Source organism: Schistocerca piceifrons, chromosome 3, assembly GCF_021461385.2.
Source record: "Schistocerca piceifrons isolate TAMUIC-IGC-003096 chromosome 3, iqSchPice1.1, whole genome shotgun sequence".
NCBI classification, from domain to species: Eukaryota; Metazoa; Arthropoda; class Insecta; order Orthoptera; family Acrididae; genus Schistocerca; species Schistocerca piceifrons.
Genome location: NC_060140.1, coordinates 807,075,489 through 807,101,342, shown reverse-complemented (window position 1 = coordinate 807,101,342; position 25,854 = coordinate 807,075,489). Strand labels below are relative to the sequence as shown.

Genomic DNA, 25,854 nt, shown 5'->3' with positions numbered 1-25,854 from the left:
TGAGTCGTTTCTTCTCTGTTCTGACTCCATGAGCAGCTTACGAGCTATCGACCAGTGCTACCCTCGCCATCCTCTGGTAGTGAACATCCAGAAGTCCATCTCTGCCCTGGAACAGTCCAGTCATTCGGTGGTGTTTGTGTGGAACACACGACACATCGGAATTCCAGGCAGTGAACTTGCTGACAGGCTATGCGGAAACCGCTCCTTGAGATAGGCATCTCCGAAACTGACCTGCGTTCTGTCTTATGCTGCGAGGTTTTTCGGCTTTGGGAGACAGTGGGATAACAGTATGCACAACAAACTTGGTGTTATTGGCCATACGCGGCTCACACACAGTTACCTCCTCTGTCGCGAGGACTCAACTCAGTCTCACTGTGGCTCCCAAGTGACAGTCGTCCACCTCTTGCTGGACTGCCCACTTTTAGCTGCTCTGTGGTGGACTTAACTTTCCGAGCACCCTACCTTTGGTGTTGGGAGACAATGCCTCAACAGCAGATTTAGTTTTATGTTTTATTTGTGAGGGTTTAATCATTTGATCTGTGTCCTCCACCCTATGGCTTTTAGGGTGGAGGTTTTAATGTGTTGCAGAGTGACTGGCTTCTCCTTTTTTATTCTTATTGTCGGCCAGCCATGGTAATCTGCTTTCTTGTTTTTAATCTCTTCTCCCTGTTTCTTGCATCTCTCTGTTGTGGTTTTCTTTTCCTGTTTTGCCTATTATAGTGTTTGTTGTCCTGCTGCCATTATTCTGGTTCTTCCTTTCTCCTGTTATTGTGCCGTACATCTTCTTTGTTTTCTTCTTTGCCTCGGGTAGTTGTTCTACTGGGAACAAGGGACGGATGACCTCGCAGTTTGTCTCCCCCCCCCTCTTTAAACCAACCGACTAACTGTACAGGTTCAGTGTGGGCATGGCAAGTAATCAGCTGTGAATTTTAAAATTTTCCCGGCGAATTGACTGTTCAAACAAATTTCGGGCTTGCAGCCGGTCGTCGTTCAATACTTCGCATGATATTTCAACTGGGCACCTGCCAGTCATCATCAGGTGAGCCGTTGCAGACTGGCGAAAACGTCCTCCATTCCGCAATATATAGCATACTGTAAGTATTCTGCGCATGCGTCGAAAACTTGATAGTTGAACCACACTGCCCGCCGGCAGCGCCCTCGCTGTTTGCCACGGTCGTCTACGCACTCTGTTGTGGCAAACAGCAACGCTGAGGGCGATTGAGTTCCGTTATTCCACCAGTGAGGGTGCTGCCGGCAGGCAGTGTGGTTCAACTATCAAGTTTTCGACACATGCTCAGAATACTTACAGTACACTATATATTGCGGAACGGAGGACGTTTTCGCCAGTCTGTGACGGCTCACCTGAAGATGACTGGCAGGTGCCCAGTTGAAATATCGTGTGAAGTATTGGACGACGACCGGCTGCAGGCCCGAAATTTGTTTGAAAAGTAATCAGCTGTCTACTCACATGAATGACCAATGCAAAACTGTGGCAAACTTGACCATCCATTTGCCGAACAAGCTGCACACAACAACAGAAATGACTTGAACAACTGCTTCATTATAGGAGCCATTTGGCATCTCTCATCCATCCCAGGTTTCTCTAAACTATGCAAAAGGGAATTGTCTGTCCAACATACCCTAGACTCTTGTCCCCCTGGCCTAAACCTTCACTAACCTGTTACTGCTGCCTCACATTGCTTTTCTGCTACTCTCTTCGGTCCACACCACTCCTCCTCTGTACAGATCATCCACTGCCTTCTCCTGCCCTTCCCTTTTTCTCCCTCAGTTTCCCCCGTCTCCCTCTTGCTATGTATCTTTTTGCTGTACCTTCTATACTCTTTTCCTGGTGTTGTGCCACCTCTTTCCTGCTACCCTCTCCTTGCATCCTTACCTATCCCCTCCCCACCTACATCAGGTCAGGCAACTGCTTTTAGTAATAGCGTCTCAGTAGGCAGTCTTGCCATTGCTATGGGAGTGCTTATCCATATTCCAATAGGAGCTGCTTTATAAATAAAACAAATGCTTCTCATGATGTGACATACTTTTTAATTGGAAGGAACTAAAGAAGACGAAAAACCATTAATTGACTGTATCAGCTGCTGTGGAAGATGGCTATGCAAACATGCACATTAATCCATGAATATGTTTTCTCTAAATTTTTTTCTTCAGGTCACCAGCAGGGCTGTCGATAAAAATCGATGTTTTCCAAAATATATGTAGACACACACATACATGATACTTTTTTCCCTGATATATCAATGTTGAAATCGCAATATCGAATGCTGATATTTCTTTCATACTTTTCAGTAAATATTTCAAATTGTTCTTTGAAATTGTAGTAGAACATAATTCTACTTTCACTGTGTGAAGGAATCTTACAACTTTGAGCTTTCTTCATGTCCAGTCTTTCTCTTTGACTGTGTGAAGCAAGTATATGTGGTGCAGAGTAGTAGCCCAATTGCACTGGGGTGGGGGGGTTGGGGACAGAATAGAATAACAACAATTCCAGTCTGAAGAATTAGCACACCAGTTGCGTTAAAAAATGTCTTTTAATGTAACTAGTGTGCTATGACTTGAGTTACTTGACTTCTTTCCTGTTGGATCATAGGGCAGCAGTAAAGATCTTCTATCTGGTTCTGTTGGCAGCCAAACATTTTACTTCACTCCATGTTTTACCAGCTTTCAGAGCTTCATCTTCCACCATTCTTTTCCTCTTTTCCATGTCTTTTTCGGGTGGTCACGTCTGTGTATTCCTTGTGGGTTCCAATCCAGTACCGCGTTATCAACAGCTCCTTGTTGTTTGGGTATTGTGTGACCAGTCCACCTCCATTTTATTTCCTTTATTTGTTCACAGATTGGTCACTGGTTGGTCATATCCCACAATTCGTCATTTGATATAACATCTGGCCACCTCACATTTATATTTTGCCAAAGACACCGGTTTATGAAGACTTGCAGCTGGTTTACAATCATGTTTGTTACCTTCCATGTTTCGCAACTATACAGGATCACTGACTTTACGTTGCTATTGAACAAGTGCAGCTTGGTTCATCTCGAGATGTTCTTATTACGCCAGACAGGGTACAGTTGTACAAAGGCTCCATTTGCCTTCTGTATCTGACTGTTTACACCCTCCTCGGCCCCTCCAGCTTTACAGATGGTACTTCCTAGATATACAAAGGAGTCTACTTGTTCCAATTCCTTTCCATACACTGTGAGCTTCGCTTGTTTTTCAGATCGCCTTCTCATTTCCTTAGTTTTCTGAACATTTATTTGAAGTCCTGCAATTTCTGCTTCCACTTTCAGTCTTTCCAACTTTTCTTCCATGTCATGCAATCTTTGCGAGAGCAGACAGATATTGTCAGCAAAGTCAAGGTCTTCAAACCTGCCGTGCTTTCCCCACTGAATACCTCTTCTCCTACCATCAACAGCTCTTTTCATTATGCTGTCCAGTACCAACAAGAACAAGGTAGGTGACAGAATACATCCCTGTCTCACCCCAACATTTGTTTGGATAGATTCAGTAAGTTTCCCATTGTGTAGCACCCTACACTCATATCCATCGTACATGGCTTTAATAATATTTATTATCTTTGATGTTATTCCGTATTCTTCCAAGGTATGCCACATAACTGTCCTATTAAGAGAGTCAAATGCTTTTTCAAAATCAATACATGTAAGGTAGAGTGTGTCCTGCCATTCTGCACTCTGCTCAAGTATTATACACAGTGTGTTGATGAGATCGACACAACTTTTGTGCTCTCTAAACCCAGCTTGCTCTTTTCTCAGTCATGCCTCGACTGGGTCCTTGATACAATTTAGCATCAATCTACAGAGTACTTTACTTGCTACAGATAGGAGGGTGATGCCTCACCAGTTATTACAGTTGGTAGTATCCCCTTTCTTTGGCAACTTAATAATCAGTCCTTCTTTCCAATCCTTTGGTGTTTTCTGTTCTGACCATATCTTCTCAAACAATGGATGCAGTAGATTTACGGTGGTGTCAATGCCTGCTTTTAGCACCTCAGGTGCAATATTATCCATTCCTGAAGCCTCCCCATTCTTTATCTGTTTGAGAGCTATTTCAATTTCAGTCTTATTCGGTGTGTTTACATTGATTCTGTCACTGGCATCTGGAAAATTCCATTGCCTCTCCCTCTCTTCAGGTTGCTCTTTGTTTAAGACTTTAGAAAAATGTTCTTTCCAGCTTCTAAGTTGATCTTCTTCTGTCGTCAACAGTCGACCCTCCTTGGTTTTGCAGGTCTGTTCTTGTTGAAACCTGTTGTGGACAACATTCTAGTGATGCGGTACAGTTCACCCCTTGCTGCAGCTCTCTCTGCTCTCAGGGTTTGCTCATCCACCCACTTTCTCTTATCATTCCTCACACTGCTCTTTATTTGCACCTATAGTAGGAAGGCTACAGTGCAAGATGATAATGGTGGAACACAGGACAACACGAAGAGGATCCATAATTGGTGCAGGGACTGGCTGTTGACTGAATAGAAACAAATTTAATCAAAGATCACTGAAAAGTTAAGTCATAAGATTCCATGGATTAACTTAAAGGAACAAATGGAAGTGTTGTATAATGACCACCTAAAACTAAAAGTAGGAAAAGCAGATGCCAAACTGAGATTTGTTGGAAGAATCACAAGGAATTCATCCACAAAGAAAGCAGCATACAAGCAACTTGAAAAACAATTGTTGAATATTGCTGACTAGCAAGGGAACCATACCAGATTGGATTAAAAGAAGAGACAGAGGAGATCCAATAAAAGGCAACATGTTTTCTTATTGAGCCATTAAGTAAGCACGAGAGCATTACAGAGATGATCAGCAAACTCCAATGGCAGACACAAGAAGAGAAATTGACTGTTGCAATTCTGAGTGTGTCTGGTGCTAGAACAATTAGGTATGTTACATGATACCACATATCTCTCATGAAATGACCGCAGTGAGAAAATAGGATAAATGACTGCTCATATGGAGGTTTATCAACAGTCGTAATTTTCATGATCTGTTTGTGACTGGCATGTGGAAGGTGGGGTAAATGATAGTTGTTCCTGAAGTACCCAGCTGCACACGCCATAAGTTAGTTTTGTGGTATAGATGTAGACACAAATGTTTAATCCATAACTGCATGCCTGTTTTTTTTGTGTGAATGTCAAAAGTTGTTTTTATTGAAAATGTTGTCCTTCAGGCACCATTTGGAGGGAAAAATGGGAATATTTTCCACAACATATATCATAAAACCAATTTTGTGTTGAATATTACCAAATTTAAGGATGTGAGGTAACACTTGTCATGTTTTAACAGTAATAATTGGTAGCATTTAACTGCTTTTTTTGTCCTACATACTGCTCAACAACGCGTTTCCTCATCAGGTTGTGAAATTTAGATCATGAGGTTACGTATATCAGCACATTTGTGATGTTCATAAAATGAAATAGAAAAAATGCATTAGACTGTGGTTATTCATCTTACATTAAAATCATTGACTCCTGTCGGTAGTTGTCCCATCTCACACAGCACGAGGCCGTGTCCTGCTAATCTGCTGTGGGCTCAAAGTGTGTTGAGTTGATGTTTCTCCAGAGGTCTGTAAGTTGCTGTGAACTGACACATCCGTGGTATTACTGTGTAAATACAGCTATTAGATCAACCTTAATGATATTCCACTGGTCACCTACTTTTCCTTGGCTACTTGGATGTTTATGATCCTCAGCCTCTATCTGCTACTTTGAAGAAGTATGGCAAATTTATAATTATGCATCTGCTTTAAGATGATAATAAAAAAGCCATTAAGACTCTCATTCTGTTGTTGTTCACAGCACGTTAAGAATATTAATGTGTTCCTTTTCATGAATGGTTATCTCCAATTCTTCCAGGAAGTCTAGTTTACATCCTTTCTTTTCTATGTGCAGGATTTCTAAGTCACTTTCCATCCCCTTAAGGGGATGATTTGTAACAATTGATTTGTCATAGTTAGTCTGAATGCGTCTTTCTTCTCCCTCTGCGGGTCTGGGTGTTGGAATAGGCATGAGGTATTCCTGCCTATCGTAAGAGGTGACTAAAAGGACTCTCACACTTTTCAGCCCTATGAAAGTGGCAGGTCAAACCATAGAATAGGACCTGAACTCAAACTTCTACAGAAGTGCGGGCCATATGGGGACGGACACCTTACGTGGTGCACGAGTTATTCATAGTGCCCTTAGATTCGATCACCTGAATCTCGTCATGGCTTTGCATCTCCACCTGCAATTCAACTATTGGGCGAGGACACTTTCCGGGGTATATCATCTTCTTACATTGTCTCCTGTCCTCTTTCGCCCCCATGACAATATTGGACTTCTCTGCGCCCAGTATCCAGCATGGTAGCCAGTCCATTGTGGTGGGGCCATCATGTACCCATTTGGTGGTAGCCCCCTGACAACACAGATCACACTCTGATGCCTGAGATGTAAACTCCTCACGTATGCCAAGGAGTAGATGCCTGTCTTCCTGGGGCATCAGGACTCCCAGCAACAGCCATCATGCCAGTTGGCCTTTGCTGTGGCTGGGTGGCGCCCAAGGGGAGAGCCCCTGATCAGAGTGGGTGGCATCAGGGCGGATGACCCGCAATGAAGCAGACTAAGTTATCTCTTTCTGGTGACTGTACAGCACCAGCAGTCTCTAAGAAATGACAGATTGAATACAGTGCTGACAGGTATGACCCTAAATCGTTTCCCTGTCACGTTACACCATGGGAGGAACATAGGGCTACAGAACAGAGAGAGCGATATTCGTCTGCGTTTTCTGTTTGTAGCAGAATTGATGGGGACTCCTTTCTACCTACGAAGTCTCAGTTTTTTGTTGAACACCTTGAGGATAAGTCTGGAGAAGTGACAGCGCTGTCCAAGATGTGAAACAGTGCGGTCTTGATTCAGACAGCATCCCCAGCCCAATCCCGAATGTTACTCATTTGTGATATTCCTGTTTCTGTCACTCCCCATAAAAGCCTCAACATGGTCCAGGGGATCATTTTGCATCACGATCTCCTCTTGCAGTCTGTCGATAAGCTCCAGGCCAATTTAGAACGGTGGGGTGTTCATTTCATCTGGTGCATTTACAGGGGACCCAAAGACAACAGGCTTGCTACCGGTGCCTTCATCTTGGCCTTCAAGGGTGATTCATTGCCTGAAAAGGTTAAGGTGATGGTTTACCGCTGTGATGTTTAACCATACGCCCCTCCCCCATGCAGTGCTTTAAGTACTGGAAGTTTAGCCTTGTCTTCCCGCTGTACTCCCAGTGTCACATGTCGAGATTGCGGACACCCATCACATCCCTATACTCCATGTGCCCTGCCTCCCATCTGTGTCAACTGCGGAGAACACCATTTGCCTTGCTCACCTGACTGCAGGATTCCACAGAAAGAAAGGAAAATCATGAAGTACAATACCCTGGACTGACTGACCTACACCGAGGGTAAGAGGGAATTTGAATAGGGTAAGAGGGAATTTGAATGCCTACATCCTGTATGTATGACATCATCTTACAACAGTTCTAGCCCCATCAGCTCCGCCAATCCCAGTCACCTCTCAGACCTGGATGACTACACCTCCCACCTTGATGGTGAGCGGCAATTCCCTCCCTGTTGCTCCAGCACTACCTACTTCAGGAGCAGCATGCCCCTAACCATCGGGGATACCAATCCCCTGTGCCGGATAAGCATAAGTCTTGTTCGGCTCCTCTCCCTTGGAAGGGGGTCCTTTGGGTCACTCCCTTCCCGGGTTTCTACTAGTGGGAAACATGACACCCGCCAATGGCTGAACAGCCCAAAAGAAGCTGGTCATAGGGCTTCACGCTTAGTCTCGGTCCTGGAGACTGAATCAGTGAAGCCCTCCCAGCCAGAGAAATCCAAGGATTAGCGAGAGAAATCCAGAAAGAAGACCCCCCAAGACCAAGGGAATTACAGTGGCACCCACACCACTGCTGCCTACAAGCTGTGCATCTGAGGATGAGATGAAGATTCTGGCATCCGCTGAGGACCTAGGTCTCGTCAGACACTCAGACACAATGGATATAGCCTATTTGGGAAATAAGTCTGTGGCAGCAGATGACCCTGAGGTGTAGACTGCCTCATTGAGTGTTTCATGCCTTCCCAGTCTCAAGATCACGTCATCCTCCAGTGGAATTGTGGTGGTTTTTCCCATCACCTGGCTGAGCTACGGCAACTGTTAAGCTTTACACCTGCTTTCTTCATTGCCCTCCAGGAAACCTGGTTCCCGGCAACAGGAACCGCTACTTTTGCGGCTACAGGGGATATTACAAGAATTGTTGCGAATATAATAGTGTCAGGTGGAGGTGGCGTTTATATCCTGAACTCAGTATGTAGTGAACCTGTGCCTGTCAGAATGCGGACTACACAGGAAATAACTGTTTGCAATGTATATCTTCCTCCAGATGGTGCAGTACCCTGAATGCACTGATTGATAAACTCTCTAAATCTTTCCTACATCTGGGGGATTTTAATGCCCATAACCCCTTGTGAGGTGGCACCATGCTCGCTGGCCGAGGCAGAGATGTCGAAACTTTACTGTCTCAGTTGGACCTCCACCTCTTAAATACTGTGGGCGCCACACATTTCAGTGTGGCTCATGATAGTTACTCAGCCATTGATTTATCGATTTCCAGCCCAGGACTTTTCCCACCTATCCACTGGAGAGCACATGACGACCTATGTGGTAGTGACCATTTCCCCATCTTCCTGTCACTGCCTCGGCATCAGGCCCATGTATGCCTGCCCAGATGGACTGTAAACAAGGCGAACTGGGAAACTTTCACCTCCGCTGTCATGTTGTACATGTTCATAGTTCTACTGCGCATCCAAATTACCGTCTCCTTTTCTCACCCATGGCGGTTCATCTCCCACTTCGGCGGCCCAGGTCAGGGCTTCCAATTGGATTTCGTGTCCGATCCCTTCTTTCTGCAGTCCTTGCCTTTACCACCTATACTTGACGTTCATTCACATGCACCTCCATGGTGTACACCTAGGCCGCGGCTTCGCCTGGACCTTTCACATGGCCGTAAGGACTCAGTTAAACCTACAGCTCTCCGCTGCCATTTCCTCTCATTGCTTGGCATGTACTGAGGCCATGAAGTGGTTTACACCTGGAAGTGGTTTACACCTGAGGTTCAATGGCTGATGATCACGTCAGCTTTGCATATGTCCATGGAGGACATATTGAACAGCATTCCTTGCCTGATGGCTGCAGTGTTTTCACTGCTGAGCTGGTGGCTGTATCTCATGCTCTTGAGCACATCTGTTCATGCCCTGGGGAGTTGTTTCTTCTGTGTACTGACTCCTTGAGCAACCTAAAAGCTATTGACCAGTGCTACCCTCATCATCCTTTGGTAGCAACCATCCAGGAGTCCATCTGTGCCCTGGAATGGTCCAGTCGTTCAGTGGTGTATGTCAGGACCCCAGGTCACGTTGGAACCCCAGGCAATGAACTTGCTGACAGGGTGGCCAAACAGGCTATGCGGAACCCGCTTATGGAGATAAGCTTCTCTGCAACCAACCTACATTCAGTTCTACAGCACAATGTTTTGCGGCTTTGGGAGACAGAATGGCGTAATCTCAGAACACACAACAAGCTTCGTGCTATGAAGGAGACTATGAATGTGTGGAAGACCTCCATGCGGGCCTCTCGCAGAGACAGTGTGGTTCATTGTCTGCTCTGCATTGGCCACGCTTGGGTGACACACGGCTACCTCCTGTGCCATGATGACCCACCTCAGTGTCAGTGTGGCGCCCGGCTGACAGTGGCCCATATCTTGTTGAGCTGTCCCTCTTTGTCTGCCCTGCGACGGACTCATCAGTTACCGGACTCGTTGCCATTATTTTTAGCTGACAACACCTCATCAACTAATTTAGTTCCTTTGTGGTCTCCATTTTAATGCTTTTAGGCTGGATGTTTTAATGTGTCGCAGAGTGGCTGGCTTTTCCTTTTTATTCTTGTGGTTGGCCAGCCACGGTCATCTGCTTTCTTGTTTTTATCCCTTCTACCTGTTTCTTGCTCCTCTGGTGTTTTCTTTTCCTGTTTCACCCATAGTAGTGTTGGTTGTCCTGTCGCTCTTCTGGCTCTTCCATTCTCCTGTTAATGTGCTGTACGTCTCTTTTTCTTCTTGCCCTATGGGTAATTATTTTACCGTGAACAAGGGACCGATGACGTCACAGTTTGGTCCTTTTCCTCCCCTCCTTTAAAACAACCAACCAACCAACCATCATTCTTTGTGTTCCTTTTGTTCCTGTCTTTCCAGCATACTTTTTGTTGCTAGATGTGCGTTTTATTTATAAATTCCCAATGTTTACTACTTATGTATCTTTTCACAAAATCATACTTCAGGTTATACCTCGCTAGATCATTCTTCTGGAATGCTGTTTGGACATTGTTAGGTTTAGAAATGTTCTCAATCTTTTGCAAGACTGCGCCGTAGTATGGCATAGGGACCATTGTCATTTTTTATTTTGTTTATTCTTCCTATTCTTATTACTCTTGCACAGTTATTTATTAACAGTATATACTTTGGAACCATTGTTGACTGCTATCTTCTTAATGATTAGTTCTGTCTCTCTATCATTTCTTCTCATTGGCACAATGACTGTCCTGTCCACTAAACTACAAAAAGCAGCCTCTTCATAACACTGGATGGCATGAATCATTGAGAATAACGGTGTCAGCTGTTGTCAGGTTTCAGTAAACATTAAATTTGTGATTATTGCCCTACCTTTTAATTTACAAATCGAGGCAGTGTAAATTGCTGTTGATTTCCTGCTGAGCTAATGAACTCAATTTTTCGGTGGGCATCATTAAACTTTTCATTATTTCTTCTGTATTGTCATCAGTATCATCAACAAACAATATTGTATTGTCTGCATAATGTTTATAATAAACACTTTACCCAAAATGTGGGAATTAGTGAAGTTCGGTGGCAGGAGGAACAAGACTTTTGGTCAGGTGATTACAGGGTTATAAATACAAAATCAAATAGGGGTAATGCAGGAGTAGGTTTAATAATGAATAAAAAATAGGAGTGCGGGTTAGCTACTACAAACAGCATAGTGAACGCATTATTGTGGCCAAGATAGACACAAAGCCCATGCCTACTACAGTAGTACAAGTTTATATGCCAACTAGCTCTGCAGATGATGAAGAAATAGATGAAATGTATGATGACGAGATAAAAGAAATTATTCAGGTAGTGAAGGGAGACGAAAATTTAATAGTCATGGGTGACTGGAATTCGTCAGTAGGAAAAGGGAGAGAAGGAAACATAGTAGGTGAATACGGATTGGGGGGGAAGAAATGAAAGAGGAAGCCGCCTTGTAGAATTTTGCACAGAGCATAACTTAATCATAGCTAACACTTGGTTCAAGAATCATAAAAGAAGGTTGTATACCTGGAAGAATCCTGGAGATACTAGTAGGTATCAGATAGATTATATAATGGTAAGACAGAGATTTAGGAACCAGGTTTTAAATTGTAAGACATTTCCGGGGGCAGATGTGGACTCTGACCACAATCTATTGGTTATGACCTGTAGATTAAAACTGAAGAAACTGCAAAAAGGTGGGAATTTAAGGAGATGGGACCTGGATAAACTGAAAGAACCAGAGATTGTACAGAGTTTCAGGGAGAGCATAAGGGAATAATTGACAGGAATGGGAGAAAGAAATACAGTAGAAGAAGAATGGGTAGCTTTGAGGGATGAAGTAGTGAAGACAGCAGAGGATCAAGTAGGTAAAAAGGCGAGGGCTAATAGAAATCCTTGGGTAACAGAAGAAATATTGAATTTAATTGATGAAAGGAGAAAATATAAAAATGCAGTAAATGAAGCAGGCAAAAAGGAATACAAACGTCTCAAAAATGAGATCGACAGGAAGTGCAAAATGGCTAAGCAGGGATGGCTAGAGGACAAATGTAAGGATGTAGAGGCTTGTCTCGCTAGGGGTAAGATAGATACTGCCTACAGGAAAATTAAAGAGACCTTTGGAGAGAAGAGAACCACTTGTATGAATATCAAGAGCTCAGATGGAAACCCAGTTCTAAGCAAAGAAGGGAAGGCAGAAAGGTGGAAGAAGTATATAGAGGGTTTATACAAGGGCGATGTACTTGAGGACAATATTATGGAAATGGAAGAGGATGTAGATGAAGACGAAATGGGAGATAAGATACTGCGTGAAGAGTTTGACAGAGCACTGAAAGACCTGAGTCGAAACAAGGCCCCGGGTGTAGACAACATTCCATTAGAACTACTGACGGCCTTGGGAGAGCCAGTAATGACAAAACTCTACCATCTGGTGAGCAAGATGTATGAGACAGGTGAAATACCCTCAGACTTCAAGAAGAATATAATTATTCCAATCCCAAAGAAAGCAGGTGTTGACAGATGTGAAAATTACCGAACTATCAGTTTAATAAGTCACAGCTGCAAAATACTAACGCGAATTCTTTACAGACGAATGGGAAAACTGGTAGAAACGGACCTCGGGGAAGATCAGTTTGGATTCCGTAGAAATGTTGGAACACGTGAGGCAATACTAACCTTACAACTTATCTTAGAAGAAAGATTAAGAAAAGGCAAACCTACGTTTCTAGCATTTGTAGACTTAGAGAAAGCTTTTGACAACGTTAACTGGAATACTCTCTTTCAAATTCTGAAGGTGGCAGGTATAAAATACAGGGAGCGAAAGGCTATTTACAATTTGTACAGAAATCAGATGGCAGTTATAAGAGTCGAGGGGCATGAAAGGGAAGCAGTGGTTGGGAAAGGAGTGAGACAGGGTTGTAGCCTCTCCCCGATGTTATTCAATCTGTATATTGAGCAAGCAGTAAAGGAAACAAAAGAAAAATTTGGAGTAGGTATTAAAATCCATGGAGAAGAAATAAAAACTTTGAGGTTCGCCGATGACATTGTAATTCTGTCAGAGACAGCAAAGGACTTGGAAGAGCAGTTGAACGGAATGGACAGTGTCTTGAAAGGAGGATATAAGATGAACATCAACAAAAGCAAAACGAGGATAATGGAATGTAGTCAAATTAAATCGGGTGATGCTGAGGGAATTAGATTAAGAAATGAGACACTTAAAGTAATAAAGGAGTTTTGCTATTTGGGGAGTAAAATAACTGATGGTGGTCAAAGTAGAGAGGATATAAAATGTAGACTGGCAATGGCAAGGAAATCGTTTCTGAAGAAGAGAAATTTGTTAACATCGAATGTAGATTTAAGTGTCAGGAAGTCGTTTCTGAAAGTATTTGTATGGAGTGTAGCCATGTATGGAAGTGAAACATGGACGATAACCAGTTTGGACAAGAAGAGAATAGAAGCTTTCGAAATGTGGTGCTACAGAAGAATGCTGAAGATAAGGTGGGTAGATCACGTAACTAATGAGGAGGTATTGAATAGGATTGGGGAGAAGAGAAGTTTGTGGAGTTTGACTAGAAGAAGGGATCGGTTGGTAGGACATGTTTTGAGGCATCAAGGTCTCACAAATTTAGCATTGGAGGGCAGCATGGAGGGTACAAATCGTAGAGGGAGACCAAGAGATGAATACACTAAGCAGATTCAGAAGGATGTAGGTTGCAGTAGGTACTGGGAGATGAAGAAGCTTGCACAGGATAGAGTAGCATGGAGAGCTGCATCAAACCAGTCTCAGGACTGAAGACCACAACAACAACAACCCAAAATGGTTTTGTCAGACTTTAAAATTTTATCTTTTGGATCACTGATAAAAATGTTAAAGTCCCTGAAATGCTAGACACTATTACCTAAATATAAAACATGATTGAAAGTGAAATATTTAAAATTCTTAACCAGCTGTAAAAGTACATGAATTCAGTGGTCTCTTGTCTTTGAAACCTGACTATATTTAAGGAAGTTCCTCTGATTATCTCAATTGTTTCTTTATCTAGGACATTGATACATGAATTCTTAATGTCTAGTGAAACCAAATAGGAAGAGAGAAAGATGGTTTTTCTGTAATTTCATTTATCGGAGTCATAGTATTATGCACCGAATATTTGATCTCATAGACACAGTTTTTTAAGAATTTGCTCTAGCAGTCTAGGTGTCTTATAGGCTGGGCTATTTCTATAGTTTGCTATTGGTCAAATTGGGTAGTTAGCCTTAAGTATTTTCAGCTATGACATTATCTCTGTGCATGACAGAAAACGATTGAATGCTACCAATTATTGTTGTTAAAATTCGTGTTTTTGCCTCTTCAGCAGTACAGACAGATAATGTTTTAATTTGTATGACTGTTTACTGTTGCAGATTGATCGACAGGCATTTGAATACACGGTTAATCAGTTGAATGCCATATATGCTGAAGCTGAGAAAGCTGGATGCAGTACATATTGTAAAGGGTGCATGGCTTGTCTTACAGCGTACCTTATTTACATTTGCACAGAAACACATTATGAAAAGGTAAAAGAAAAATCTACTTCTTTAGAATGTATTTACTGTCAGCTTCTTTGTCATGAGTACAATATAAAAATGACCGACATGACATTTATTGTACATTGTAACTACATGCTTTTGGACTTTGTGACAGCTCCGTGAAATTAAGATCTGATTCCTCATGTTAGATACATTCCTTTCTGCAAATAAATACATACTCTGGAAACTACTGTGAGGTGTGTGATAGAGGGTACTTAACACAGTATCACGTTAGGCTATTTTCCCATTCCAATCGCATTCTGGAAGAATGACTGCATAAATGTGGCTGTTTGTGCTGTAATTAGTCTAACTTTGTCTCCCTGATCCTTACAGAAATGATATGTAGGAGGTTGAATAATATAGTTAGATTTTTCATTTGATACTGGTTCTTGAAATTTTGTAAGCAAGCTTTCACAGGATAATTTGTATTTCTTCAGCAGTCTGCAGTTTAGGTTCTTCAACATTTTCATTATGCTGTCCTGTCACTCTAACCCATAACCATTCATGATGCCTTCTTTGTATACATTCAACATCCCCTGTTAATCCTATTTAGTATGAGTTCCACACACTTGAGTAATATTCTGAGATGGAACACAGTTAATGGTCTTCTTTATAGATTGAGCATGTTTTTTCAGTATTCTGCCAATGAATCAAAGTCTGCAGTCTGTCTTACCTATGTCTTATCTAATGTGATCATTCAATTTCGTATCTCTACAAATTGTTACACAAATGTATTTGTGTGAGTTGACTGATTCTTTTTTTGAATCATTGATATTGCAGTCATAGGATACTACTATTGTTCATCTTGTGAGGTGCATAATTTCAAATTTCTGTACATTCAATGAAAATAGCTGATCTTTACACCATTTTGGAATGTCATCAAGGTCTGACTTAATATTTAAGCACTTTTTTTGTGACAGATCTTCATTATAAATGACTCCATCATCAGCAAAAGTTCTGAAGTTATAGTTAGTATTGTCTGCAAGATGGTTAATATACAAAATGAAAATCAAGGATCCTAACACACTACCCTGGTGCATGCCTGATGTTATTTCTATACCTGTTGTGACTCTCCACCTGAGATAATTTGTTGCATCCTCATTAACAAGAAATCCTGAGTTCATTCATAAATTTACTTTATTGAATTTTTATAGTAAATGTAGTTGCGGTTCTGAATAAGATGCTTTTTTTGAAGTTGACAAATGCTATGTTAACCTACCTGCTATGATCTATGGCTTTTGGGGTGTCGATAGAAAAATTATTGGAATCCATGGTAGTTGGCGTGGAAGAAATCATTCTGTTTGATATATGCTTTAAGATTCTACAACAAATAGCTGTCCTGGATGTTGCTCAGTGTCGATGTATTGCATTGTGATATTTGCTGAAAAAATAAGGGGTGAAAATGCAGTATGACAACTGTAAATGATTTAGCCAACAAGTGCACAGTTGTGTTTCACAGTTCTGTACTTTCATTGTTCACAACACCCCTCCCCCCCAATATTACACAGTTATATGGCCAGTAGGCTATTGTTTAACTTTCGATAAGCCTTATTAATAGGTTGGAGGCAAACATCCACATACAGCTACAATAGTTCACTGTTGAACATCTATGAGCAGTAAAAACCTAACCACACATTTCACACTCTTTCAGATAGATTGAACAGACACTGTTATTGCTTTAACACACAGCCTATTTGTGTAACGCTTATTCCACAGTTAAGTGGATGCATTGTTCTTGATCTAACCAATACAGGTTCTGCGTCTGAAACTCGGCTGTCGATTGACTGTCTCGTGACCAAAAACTGGGCCTCTATATATCAGCTCAATAAAGGAACTGAAACTACACATTATTCAATGTTTAATTTACAGAAATTGCAGTTAAAACTTAACTCATTAAATTAACTGCATACATAAAAAAGTTGCGTCTTTTGAACAGTTTCTTGTACTACAAGAATTAGGCCGAATTATTTGTTTAAATTATGAAATTAACAGATATCATTATGCAAACAATACTTTTGACAAAACTGTTAATTACTTTGGAATTAATTAAGGGCTGGCTTTGCTGACATGTTTTCGAATAGTGCCAAATAGATCCTTTAAGAATACTATCAGTTGTTCCTCCAAATGTTCATAATTAGTACGTAATTTATATTTGTTTATACATCAACAATAGAATTGAAGTTACAGAACAATTACTGATTGTACCTTATAACAAAAGATACTAACTAGGAATAGTCGAAATAAATTAGAAAATCAATTACATACCTAAAACTAAGCACAAAATTAGATCTTGTGTTATATCCTTTGAAACTGAGGGCTAACCTTTCTCTTTTATGAAAATGCAGGTTGTACTCATGTATGTCAATGGTAATTTGTTAAAAGTGAAAAAATTAATTTCAAGGAGGCAGATGGAAAAACAAGAGGGGAAAGTAAAGAATATCCCATCTTGCTTCATAACATCACCCCCTCATTGGATTGAACAGACAGATATTGCACATAGCTAACTGGGCAATTCAGTGACCACAAATGACCCCAAGTAGTGGGTTTAACAATCTACACACAAAAAAATTACGTAAGAATTCTTACCCGAACTACTGTACATATGTTTTTTCAATTTATACTTACATGTACTGGCCATATGAAAATCGCCATACAAAATATTTACATACAATGTATTGTACACTGTCACAAAATATCCACAAGTTATACTTTTAACAAAAATAATTATTTATCTTCATCTTAAGTGATGTCCTTTTTGGGTAAACAAGGATTACATTCAAAGATACATCTCATTTTATACAAATCCTATCTTGCTTAAAAAAATTAATCCTCACGGGTAGCAAAAAGTTAAATTACACTGTGCGTTGCAGTTCATTTTTAGACAGAAAATTTCACTTGTTCAATGTTTAGTATTTTTCAGACCTTTAATGAGCTTTAACACACTTTCTCACCAAGCTGTTCATGCCTTCAACAGGTCCAAGTGGCAGTTAGTAAGGAAATGCACTGCTATCAGTTTCCTAGGAGGTGGTTCTCCACTGCCACAGTACACGAAAAATTCAGACAAAATACCTACTTTAGTACATTTTCTTTTAATTCTAACTAAGTTGAAGAAAAACTGTTTCATACTAAAAATGATAGTCATTACTTCATAAATAGATACCTTACAAGGTTCTCAGAACATTGCAATAATTAGCACTAAAATTGACCATAGTACAAAAGGTAGGGACTAGTAAAAGTTGGAAAATCAAGTGCACATTACACTACAAAGCATTACTCTAAGTCATAACTGTCTGAAACTGGTTAAACTTGAAAGATTTTTGTTTCTTTCCCATTTGCAAAATACCACCTTATTGTCTAAAATATGTACATTACCTCTAGTAAAAACTTAAGATGTGCAGTAGCATAGATTTACTAATGATTATGTTATGAAAAAAGAATAGATGCCATCATGTAACTTAATTGCTATTCAACTCAAAATTAAGGGGATGGAAGTTGTACCAAATCATTGCCCTACTTCTTTACTCAGCTCTGAGCACTACTCTCATTCAACAAGGAAATTAAATCCTCACTAAATCACAAAATGTTACCAAATAGTTGACCTGTCAGAATATTCACATCAGTTTAGCACCACATTTATAAGTTAATCAGCAAAATTACATTCCTTTCTTCCAGTATTACCACTCAGAATACATATAGAAGTTTCCAGATATCCTATGGATTCTATGATGCAACATTATATGACTTGTACCTCACCAAAATATTGCTCTTTCTGTTAAGCTCTCATTCCAAGCTGCTGTTTCATGAATTGCGCAACATACACAGTACTCAATGTTACCTAGTTCAAAATTTAGGTCCTCAATATAGTTACACTACATTTATTTGTATACAGTCATCCTTTCATTAATCAATCATGTCTGTCAGCTCCATTATTTTACTTACCTTTCCTACTCGTTAGCTAGTGGAGTGCATTCTCAAAAAATATCCCTACTCCGTAGACAGGCTCCCTAACCATTAAGACCCTAACATTATTCATTATTTTATTATTTCATTATTGTTTGTTATCTAATAAATAAATACCTGCTCTCCAGAATGAGATTTTCACTCTGCAGCGGAGTGTGCGCTGATATGAAACTTCCTGGCAGATTAAAACTGTGTGCCCGACCGAGACTCGAACTCGGGACCTTTGCCTTTCGCGGGCAAGTGCTCTACCAACTGAGCTACCGAAGCACGACTCACGCCCGGTACTCACAGCTTTACTTCTGCCAGTACCTCGTCTCCTACCTTCCAAACTTTACAGAAGCTCTCCTGCGAACCTTGCAGAACTAGCACTCCTGAAAGAAAGGATATTGCAGAGACATGGCTTAGCCACAGCCTGGGGGATGTTTCCAGAATGAGATTTTCACTCTGCAGCGGAGTGTGCGCTGATATGAAACTTCCTGGCAGATTAAAACTGTGTGCCCGACCGAGACTCGAACTCGGGACCTTTGCCTTTCGCGGGCAAGTGCTCTACCAACTGAGCTACCGAAGCACGACTCACGCCCGGTACTCACAGCTTTACTTCTGCCAGTACCTCATCTCCTACCTTCCAAACTTTACAGAAGCTCTCCTGCGAACCTTGCAGAACTAGCACTCCTGAAAGAAAGGATATTGCAGAGACATGGCTTAGCCACAGCCTGGGGGATGTTTCCAGAATGAGATTTTCACTCTGCAGCGGAGTGTGCGCAGGAGAGCTTCTGTAAACCTTGCAGAACTAGCACTCCTGAAAGAAAGGATATTGCAGAGACATGGCTTAGCCACAGCCTGGGGGATGTTTCCAGAATGAGATTTTCACTCTGCAGCGGAGTGTGCGCAGGAGAGCTTCTGTAAAGTTTGGAAGGTAGGAGACGAGGTACTGGCAGAAGTAAAGCTGTGAGTACCGGGCGTGAGTCGTGCTTCAGTAGCTCAGTTGGTAGAGCACTTGCCCGCGAAAGGCAAAGGTCCCGAGTTCGAGTCTCGGTCGGGCACACAGTTTTAATCTGCCAGGAAGTTTCATATCAGCGCATACTCCGCTGCAGAGTGAAAATCTCATTCTGGAAACATCCCCCAGGCTGTGGCTAAGCCATGTCTCTGCAATATCCTTTCTTTCAGGAGTGCTAGTTCTGCAAGGTTCGCAGGAGAGCTTCTGTAAAGTTTGGAAGGTAGGAGACGAGGTACTGGCAGAAGTAAAGCTGTGAGTACCGGGCGTGAGTCGTGCTTCGGTAGCTCAGTTGGTAGAGCACTTGCCCGCGAAAGGCAAAGGTCCCGAGTTTGAGTCTCGGTCAGGCACACAGTTTTAATCTGCCAGGAAGTTTCATATCAGCGCACACTCTGCTGCAGAGTGAAAATCTCATTCTGGAAACATCCCCCAGGCTGTGGCTAAGCCATGTCTCTGCAATATCCTTTCTTTCAGGAGTGCTAGTTCTGCAAGGTTCGCAGGAGAGCTTCTGTAAAGTTTGGAAGGTAGGAGACGAGGTACTGGCAGAAGTAAAGCTGTGAGTACCGGGCGTGAGTCGTGCTTCGGTAGCTCAGTTGGTAGAGCACTTGCCCGCGAAAGGCAAAGGTCCCGAGTTCGAGTCTCGGTCGGGCACACAGTTTTAATCTGCCAGGAAGTTTCAAATACCTGCTCTGCTTATTTAATGCAAAATTGATTCTACTGAAAAACACTCCACAGTAAAAGATCCTTACGCTAAGGCAAACTTAACCCTCACCACTGATTAGACAGAAGTATCACTCGGAAAAACTGTTATTCCACTGTATTCCATCAAATTGCTTGATATTCTAGCTTGAAGGCGATGTGTGTACGAATCTTGCTTGCTCTTTCCACGCACATTAATCCAGGCAACTATGTCTAAAGTTGTAATTTCTCAATGTTAGAAAAGGCAGTACCATGACACACTTCTATGGGTAGATAGTTATCTCCACATACTGACTGCACTGAACACAAACACTTCTATTATATCGCAATTAATATTCAGATATCATATTTAAGATGGTTTTTTACTGCATATTGCCTCTGCTGCTACACCAATGAGCTGATAACTTCAGATGTTAATTATCCTCCACATATGCTGACACCTTTCATTGTCTGTTTACCTTGCCTCTTTGTTTGACAGAAATCCTTTAACCATGGTAGCAATTTATTTTCTTCCATCCTCTTATGATTCAGTTACTTATAACTAACACAACATTACACACACACACACACACACACACACACACACACACACGAGAAACGTTTTCTAAAATGTTCCTATACTAAAATATCCTGCTGTACAAAATCGCATGAAAGTCGAAGATAGAATAATTCTGATTCACTTATAAACTACAGATAGGATAGGAGAAGAGTTTGACTGCCTCATGAAACATGAAAAATGAGACAGACAGCTGGGGTAAGTGTTGTCGCCACATAATGAATCCAACACAGAATGTTGAACTCCCTACTTGTTATTTGCACAAGAAATGAGTTCCAAATATTATATCAATGCTGGAAGTTTGAATCGCCAAGAAATTGCACTCCAACAGCTGTCCTGCCAATTCCACAGTTAGTAGTACCTCTTGTTTCACACTCTTTGATAGCTTACCAGTAGCATCAAATAATTTTTATTCCAGACACATGGATCACCACTGTATCCTGTGTGTTCTTAACAGATTCAAAAAATGCCTGTGAAATGCCACTCAAATCACTACCATTGTCCAGTAAACACTTAACATGTGTAGCTTGTATACTTGTTATTACAGGGTGCCACACGTCCTTTTTACCTACCACATTGCTGCCATTATCGATAATAAATTCAAATACCTCGTCCTCATCAATTCTTGTTTCCAGTATTAGACCACAAAGCAAAACACCTGAATTCCTTATGTTCTCTTAAAAATTTAACTTCTGTTTTGAAACTTTGTACATCCTGAGCAACAGCAACACACTGTTTCATCACTTGATTTTATTATAATAAGTTCCTCCTCACCTTTTATGGGATAAGCATTGCTACCAACACCATCATTCAACATCTCACTAGAATGAGAAATTACACTCATTTTACTATTTTCATTTACATTACCCTTATCTGTGATTACTGCACATTATATACAATTGGCTCTTCATCACTACCTGCTCGAGTGCAAGCCAAAACTGGAGCATTATCCAGTTTAAATGGTTTGATCCAGAATTAAAGTCATCTCCTCCATTTCTGTTAATTGAATTTCTCCTACCATTTCCATGCGCATTCTGGCTATCCTCCACCCAACATGCATTGAATTCCTACTGTAATTAATCCTGTTCATCCTATTTACTTGAAATTCTCTCCCTGATTTTGATTATTGTCATCAAAATTCCTCCTACGATCTTCCATTAAGGGCTTCCCCATCTTCACTTTATCAACATAATTCAAGAAATCACTAATATTACCCCTAGGGGCAGGTACAAGCAATTCTCTAACTTTCTGAGGCAATTTAGTTTCTAAACCCATAATTATTGATTCACCATGTAGCTCTTTGTCCAAATATTTCAGCTTGTTTATCCAAAGCTGACAGAAACCTTCCACATTCTCCTCCCCAAAATTCACTCAAAATTGTCTGCTGCTTCTCTTTAAACCAATATTCATCTAAAAATGCTCTTTCAAAGCTTTGCCACGAAGTACAGCTATCAGCTACCTGAGCTGCCCATGTATAAGTAGCCCCTTTCAAAAAACCTCTCACAAATGAATTTTTCTCTTTGTCATTCCATGTTTTAGGCAAATCATCAAATTCCATAATGAAATCTAGTGGATGCACTTCCCCATATGGTTGACTGCACACTTGGTTTCTACCTCCGTTTCTAAATCGTTTTTAATCTGATTGATTTTGGTTCTCAAGTTTAACCCTGTTTTCAGCACAGAATTTCCTGGCAGCTTTGACTTCATCTTTACACTGTTTTTCAGAAACCTCCACCCTCCTACTATAGTCATCACAAAGTTTCTTTTTCTCTTCTACACATTTGCTACTCGTTAATGTTAATTTCTCATTCGTATTCTGCTCTGTTTTCTTTGTCTTTTCATCACAATCTTTAACTACTGCCTCAACCTTCTTATTTAATTCTGAAAGATTAGAGCTGACTACCTTAATATCCTCCTGAATTTCTTTCTTCAGTTCATCCTTAATGCTAACCATGTCAGTTCTAATGCTATCAGTTTTCTTTTCCACTCTACTAATGTTTTCTTTCATGCACATACTACTCAAACTACACATAATTTGTGTTAACATCGCTTCCACTTTTCCATTTGCCATAAACTTTTGCCCTTGCTGATTTTTGCTACTAGATTCTTCCTCCTTAACCTTAACAATCTCATCCACTTCAGTACTGTTTTTGTCCATTTTGCTCACATCACCGTACAATGTATATGATGCTCTTATCATTCCATCTACAATAGGACTTTTGTCTCTATCATTCAAAGTTACATCCCTACCTGCCCACTACATGCCCGCTATCATCTACAGAACCAATCCCCATTAAGTCTTTCTCTTCATTTAAAAACTTAACCTCTACAGCTTTGTTTTCAAGCACATCACTCCCCTGTTGTCCATTGTCCTCCATCGCTCTGTCTTGTTCTTTAAAGCCACTCATTATGTATCACTTAATACAAAACAGCTTTTGCTATGAAATTACCTTATTTTTAATCACTCGTCTCCTGCTGCTGCTGCTGCTGCTGTGTTTGTCATCTCAATTCATCATCTGCACGGCTGCTGCAAGTTTTAATTCTCTCTGCAAGGCATCTTGTTTATCCTAGTCGACTGTGCTGGTTGGCTGCTCCTGTACTCAATGGCTGCTTCCATAGAACCCGCTCGCTGATTGGCTGCTGTGCTACTGTGGCCATGAAACCCCAGCACTGATTGGCTGTTGCATCTCCTCCATTTAAATCGCTGTGAACCGCTTGAGTTAACTGTCAAAGTTCATGAGTCCTAGTTGCCCACATAAAATAGTCTTCACCCGGGGCACCATATGCGACGTTCGCCTGCTTTATTTATTCGTTGATGGTCCTTGATGTTGACAAACTGCATTGTGATACTGGCTGAAAAAAAAATTGAGGGTGGAAGTGCAGTACTGACTACTGTAAATGATGTAGCTGATAGGTGCACAGTTGCATTTCACAGTTCTGTACTTTCACTGCTTTCACTGTTCACCCCCCCCCCCCCCCCTCCCAATATCACACAGTTATATGGCCAGTGCACTATTGTTTAACTTCTGATAAGCATCATTAATAGATTGCAGGCAAACATCCACATAATGCTACAATAGTTTACTGTTGAACATGTACAAACAGTAAAAACCTAACCACAAATTTCACTGTCTTTCAAATAGATTGAACAGACACTGTCATTGCTTTAACACATGACCTATTGATGTAACACTTAGATCTTGTATTATATTCTTTAAAACTGAGGGCTAACCTTTCTCTTTCATGAAAATGCACATTATACTCATGTATGTTAATGGTAATTAGTTAAAAGTGAAAAAGTGAATTTTAAGGAGGCAGATTGCAAAACAAGAGGGGAAGTAAAGAATATCCCAGCTTGCTTAATCACAGTTGGGCACAGGTTTTTGTTGAAGTGATCTGTGTTTTGTTGAGGTTAAAGTGGGAGCAAACTCAACTGCAAATTTTATAAAAAATCTGAGAGGGATCTCATCTGGCCCTATAGTCTTGTTTGGTTTCAGTGATCTTAGTTGCGTCTCAATACCACCCCCACTAATATCTATATATCTTGTCTTCACATTGGTGCAAGAAGTAAGCTGGGGCAGTACATAGGTTATCTTCTTCAGTGAAAGATGATTTGAAAACTGATTCCTTATTTCTGTGTGTGTTTTGCTATACCCAGTTTAAGTTAATGTGTCATCCGTGAATTTGTGGACACTTACTTCAAAGCCTATCGCACCCATTACGTATCATTAGAATTAATTTCGTTTTTGTGAGAGAGAGCTTTCAAAAAAACTCTCCTGCAGTAGTTACTGAAGGCTTCACACATTGCCCTTTTGATGGCAAAATGTGTTTCTTTCATCAACTCTCTATGGTTCTACATTTTGTTTTACACTTACTATTGTAATGTAATTAAATGTCTGAGATAAACTTTATCTCATGCGAAAAGTACGATGCCCACAGTAGAGAGTTAAGGTAACTTCATTATGTTGCCATACAATGTGTTTAATTTATTTATTTATGAATATTTTCTTTTATGATAAATAATGGATTTGTTTGAGATGATAAATGTTGTATATTTATATGTATTTATTTATGTGTCTTTGGAGTGTATTAATATCAGAAGACCAAAGATCTGGAATGCAGGAATGTCTGCAACTTCTGGGCACATGTTGGCTTGCACGCCACTTCTTTGTCGGTATTGGAGGGAGATGGACGTGTCTAAGTGACCAGTACAGTATAATGCATTTTTAGGGTATCAATGTTCGTAGTGAAAAATATTGTAGTGACTAAACAAAAAGTACGAATAAATATTATTTTTAGCCGAAAGTAATTCGAATCCGGTAGTGTTTATTTCAAACAAGAAGAAAACCCAGGCCATGCTTGTTAGAGTAATGTTTTGCAGACAAAACCCCTAGACAAACGAGATCTGCAGTGTGTAATCTTTCAGCAGCTACTAATGAATAAGCCTTGCTGAAATTGTGCTGGAACTACTCGTATTATTATCAATCACAAACACGTGGTGCGAATGTGGTCTTACCACAATATACCGCGTAAGATTCCACATCATTCAGTTATCAAGAAACGAGATAGGTAACAACCAGCACACTATGCAGAAGTCGCTGTTTCATTAGAAGTTTCTTAACAGTGCCTGTATACCAGAGAGTGTCCCTCCTGTCTTGAACTGTAGTATTAGCTAGTGTACACATCTGTCCAGTTCTGTGAACTATTCTTTTAAACTTGAGCCACAGTTCTTCTACATGCACCTGCCAAAAGGTAAAAGTTTTGGGTGTTCCTCATTGAGATGTAACATGATTGCCTCTGTAGCTAACTTACTAAATATGTAAATCTTCCTACTGCTTTTAGCTACCCTTTGTGCTTTAGTAATATTTGTTGATGCAGCTGCCACATGGTCACTGACATGAGTTTCAGTACACGCATCATCAAAGGAGATTCCTTTGGGAATAAGATCTCCATTGGAAGTAAGAATAATAATAAGACAAAAATCATTCATGTTTCTATGGTTGATGGAGTAATTTGTATCTACTGAAAGGCAAGTAAACATATTATTTTTAGTCACTAATTTTCAAAGTTAGTTTAATCAGTGCTATAGATTATCAATGGAACAAAATGGTTTACCTACTTAATTTTGATGTGTTTTGGTCTTGATAGCACAGACAACCTTATT

General features: G+C 40.7%; 1 protein-coding gene across 1 annotated transcript in view; it reads left to right on the top strand.

The window, feature by feature from the left end:
- LOC124789430 (golgin subfamily A member 7) overlaps positions 1–25,854 on the top strand; it is a 96,405-nt gene that overhangs the window by 55,154 nt on the left and 15,397 nt on the right. The window contains exon 3 of the mRNA XM_047256774.1: positions 14,317–14,469. Within this exon, the coding sequence (XP_047112730.1) occupies positions 14,317–14,469 (153 nt within the window). The remainder of the gene's footprint in view (positions 1–14,316; positions 14,470–25,854) is intronic.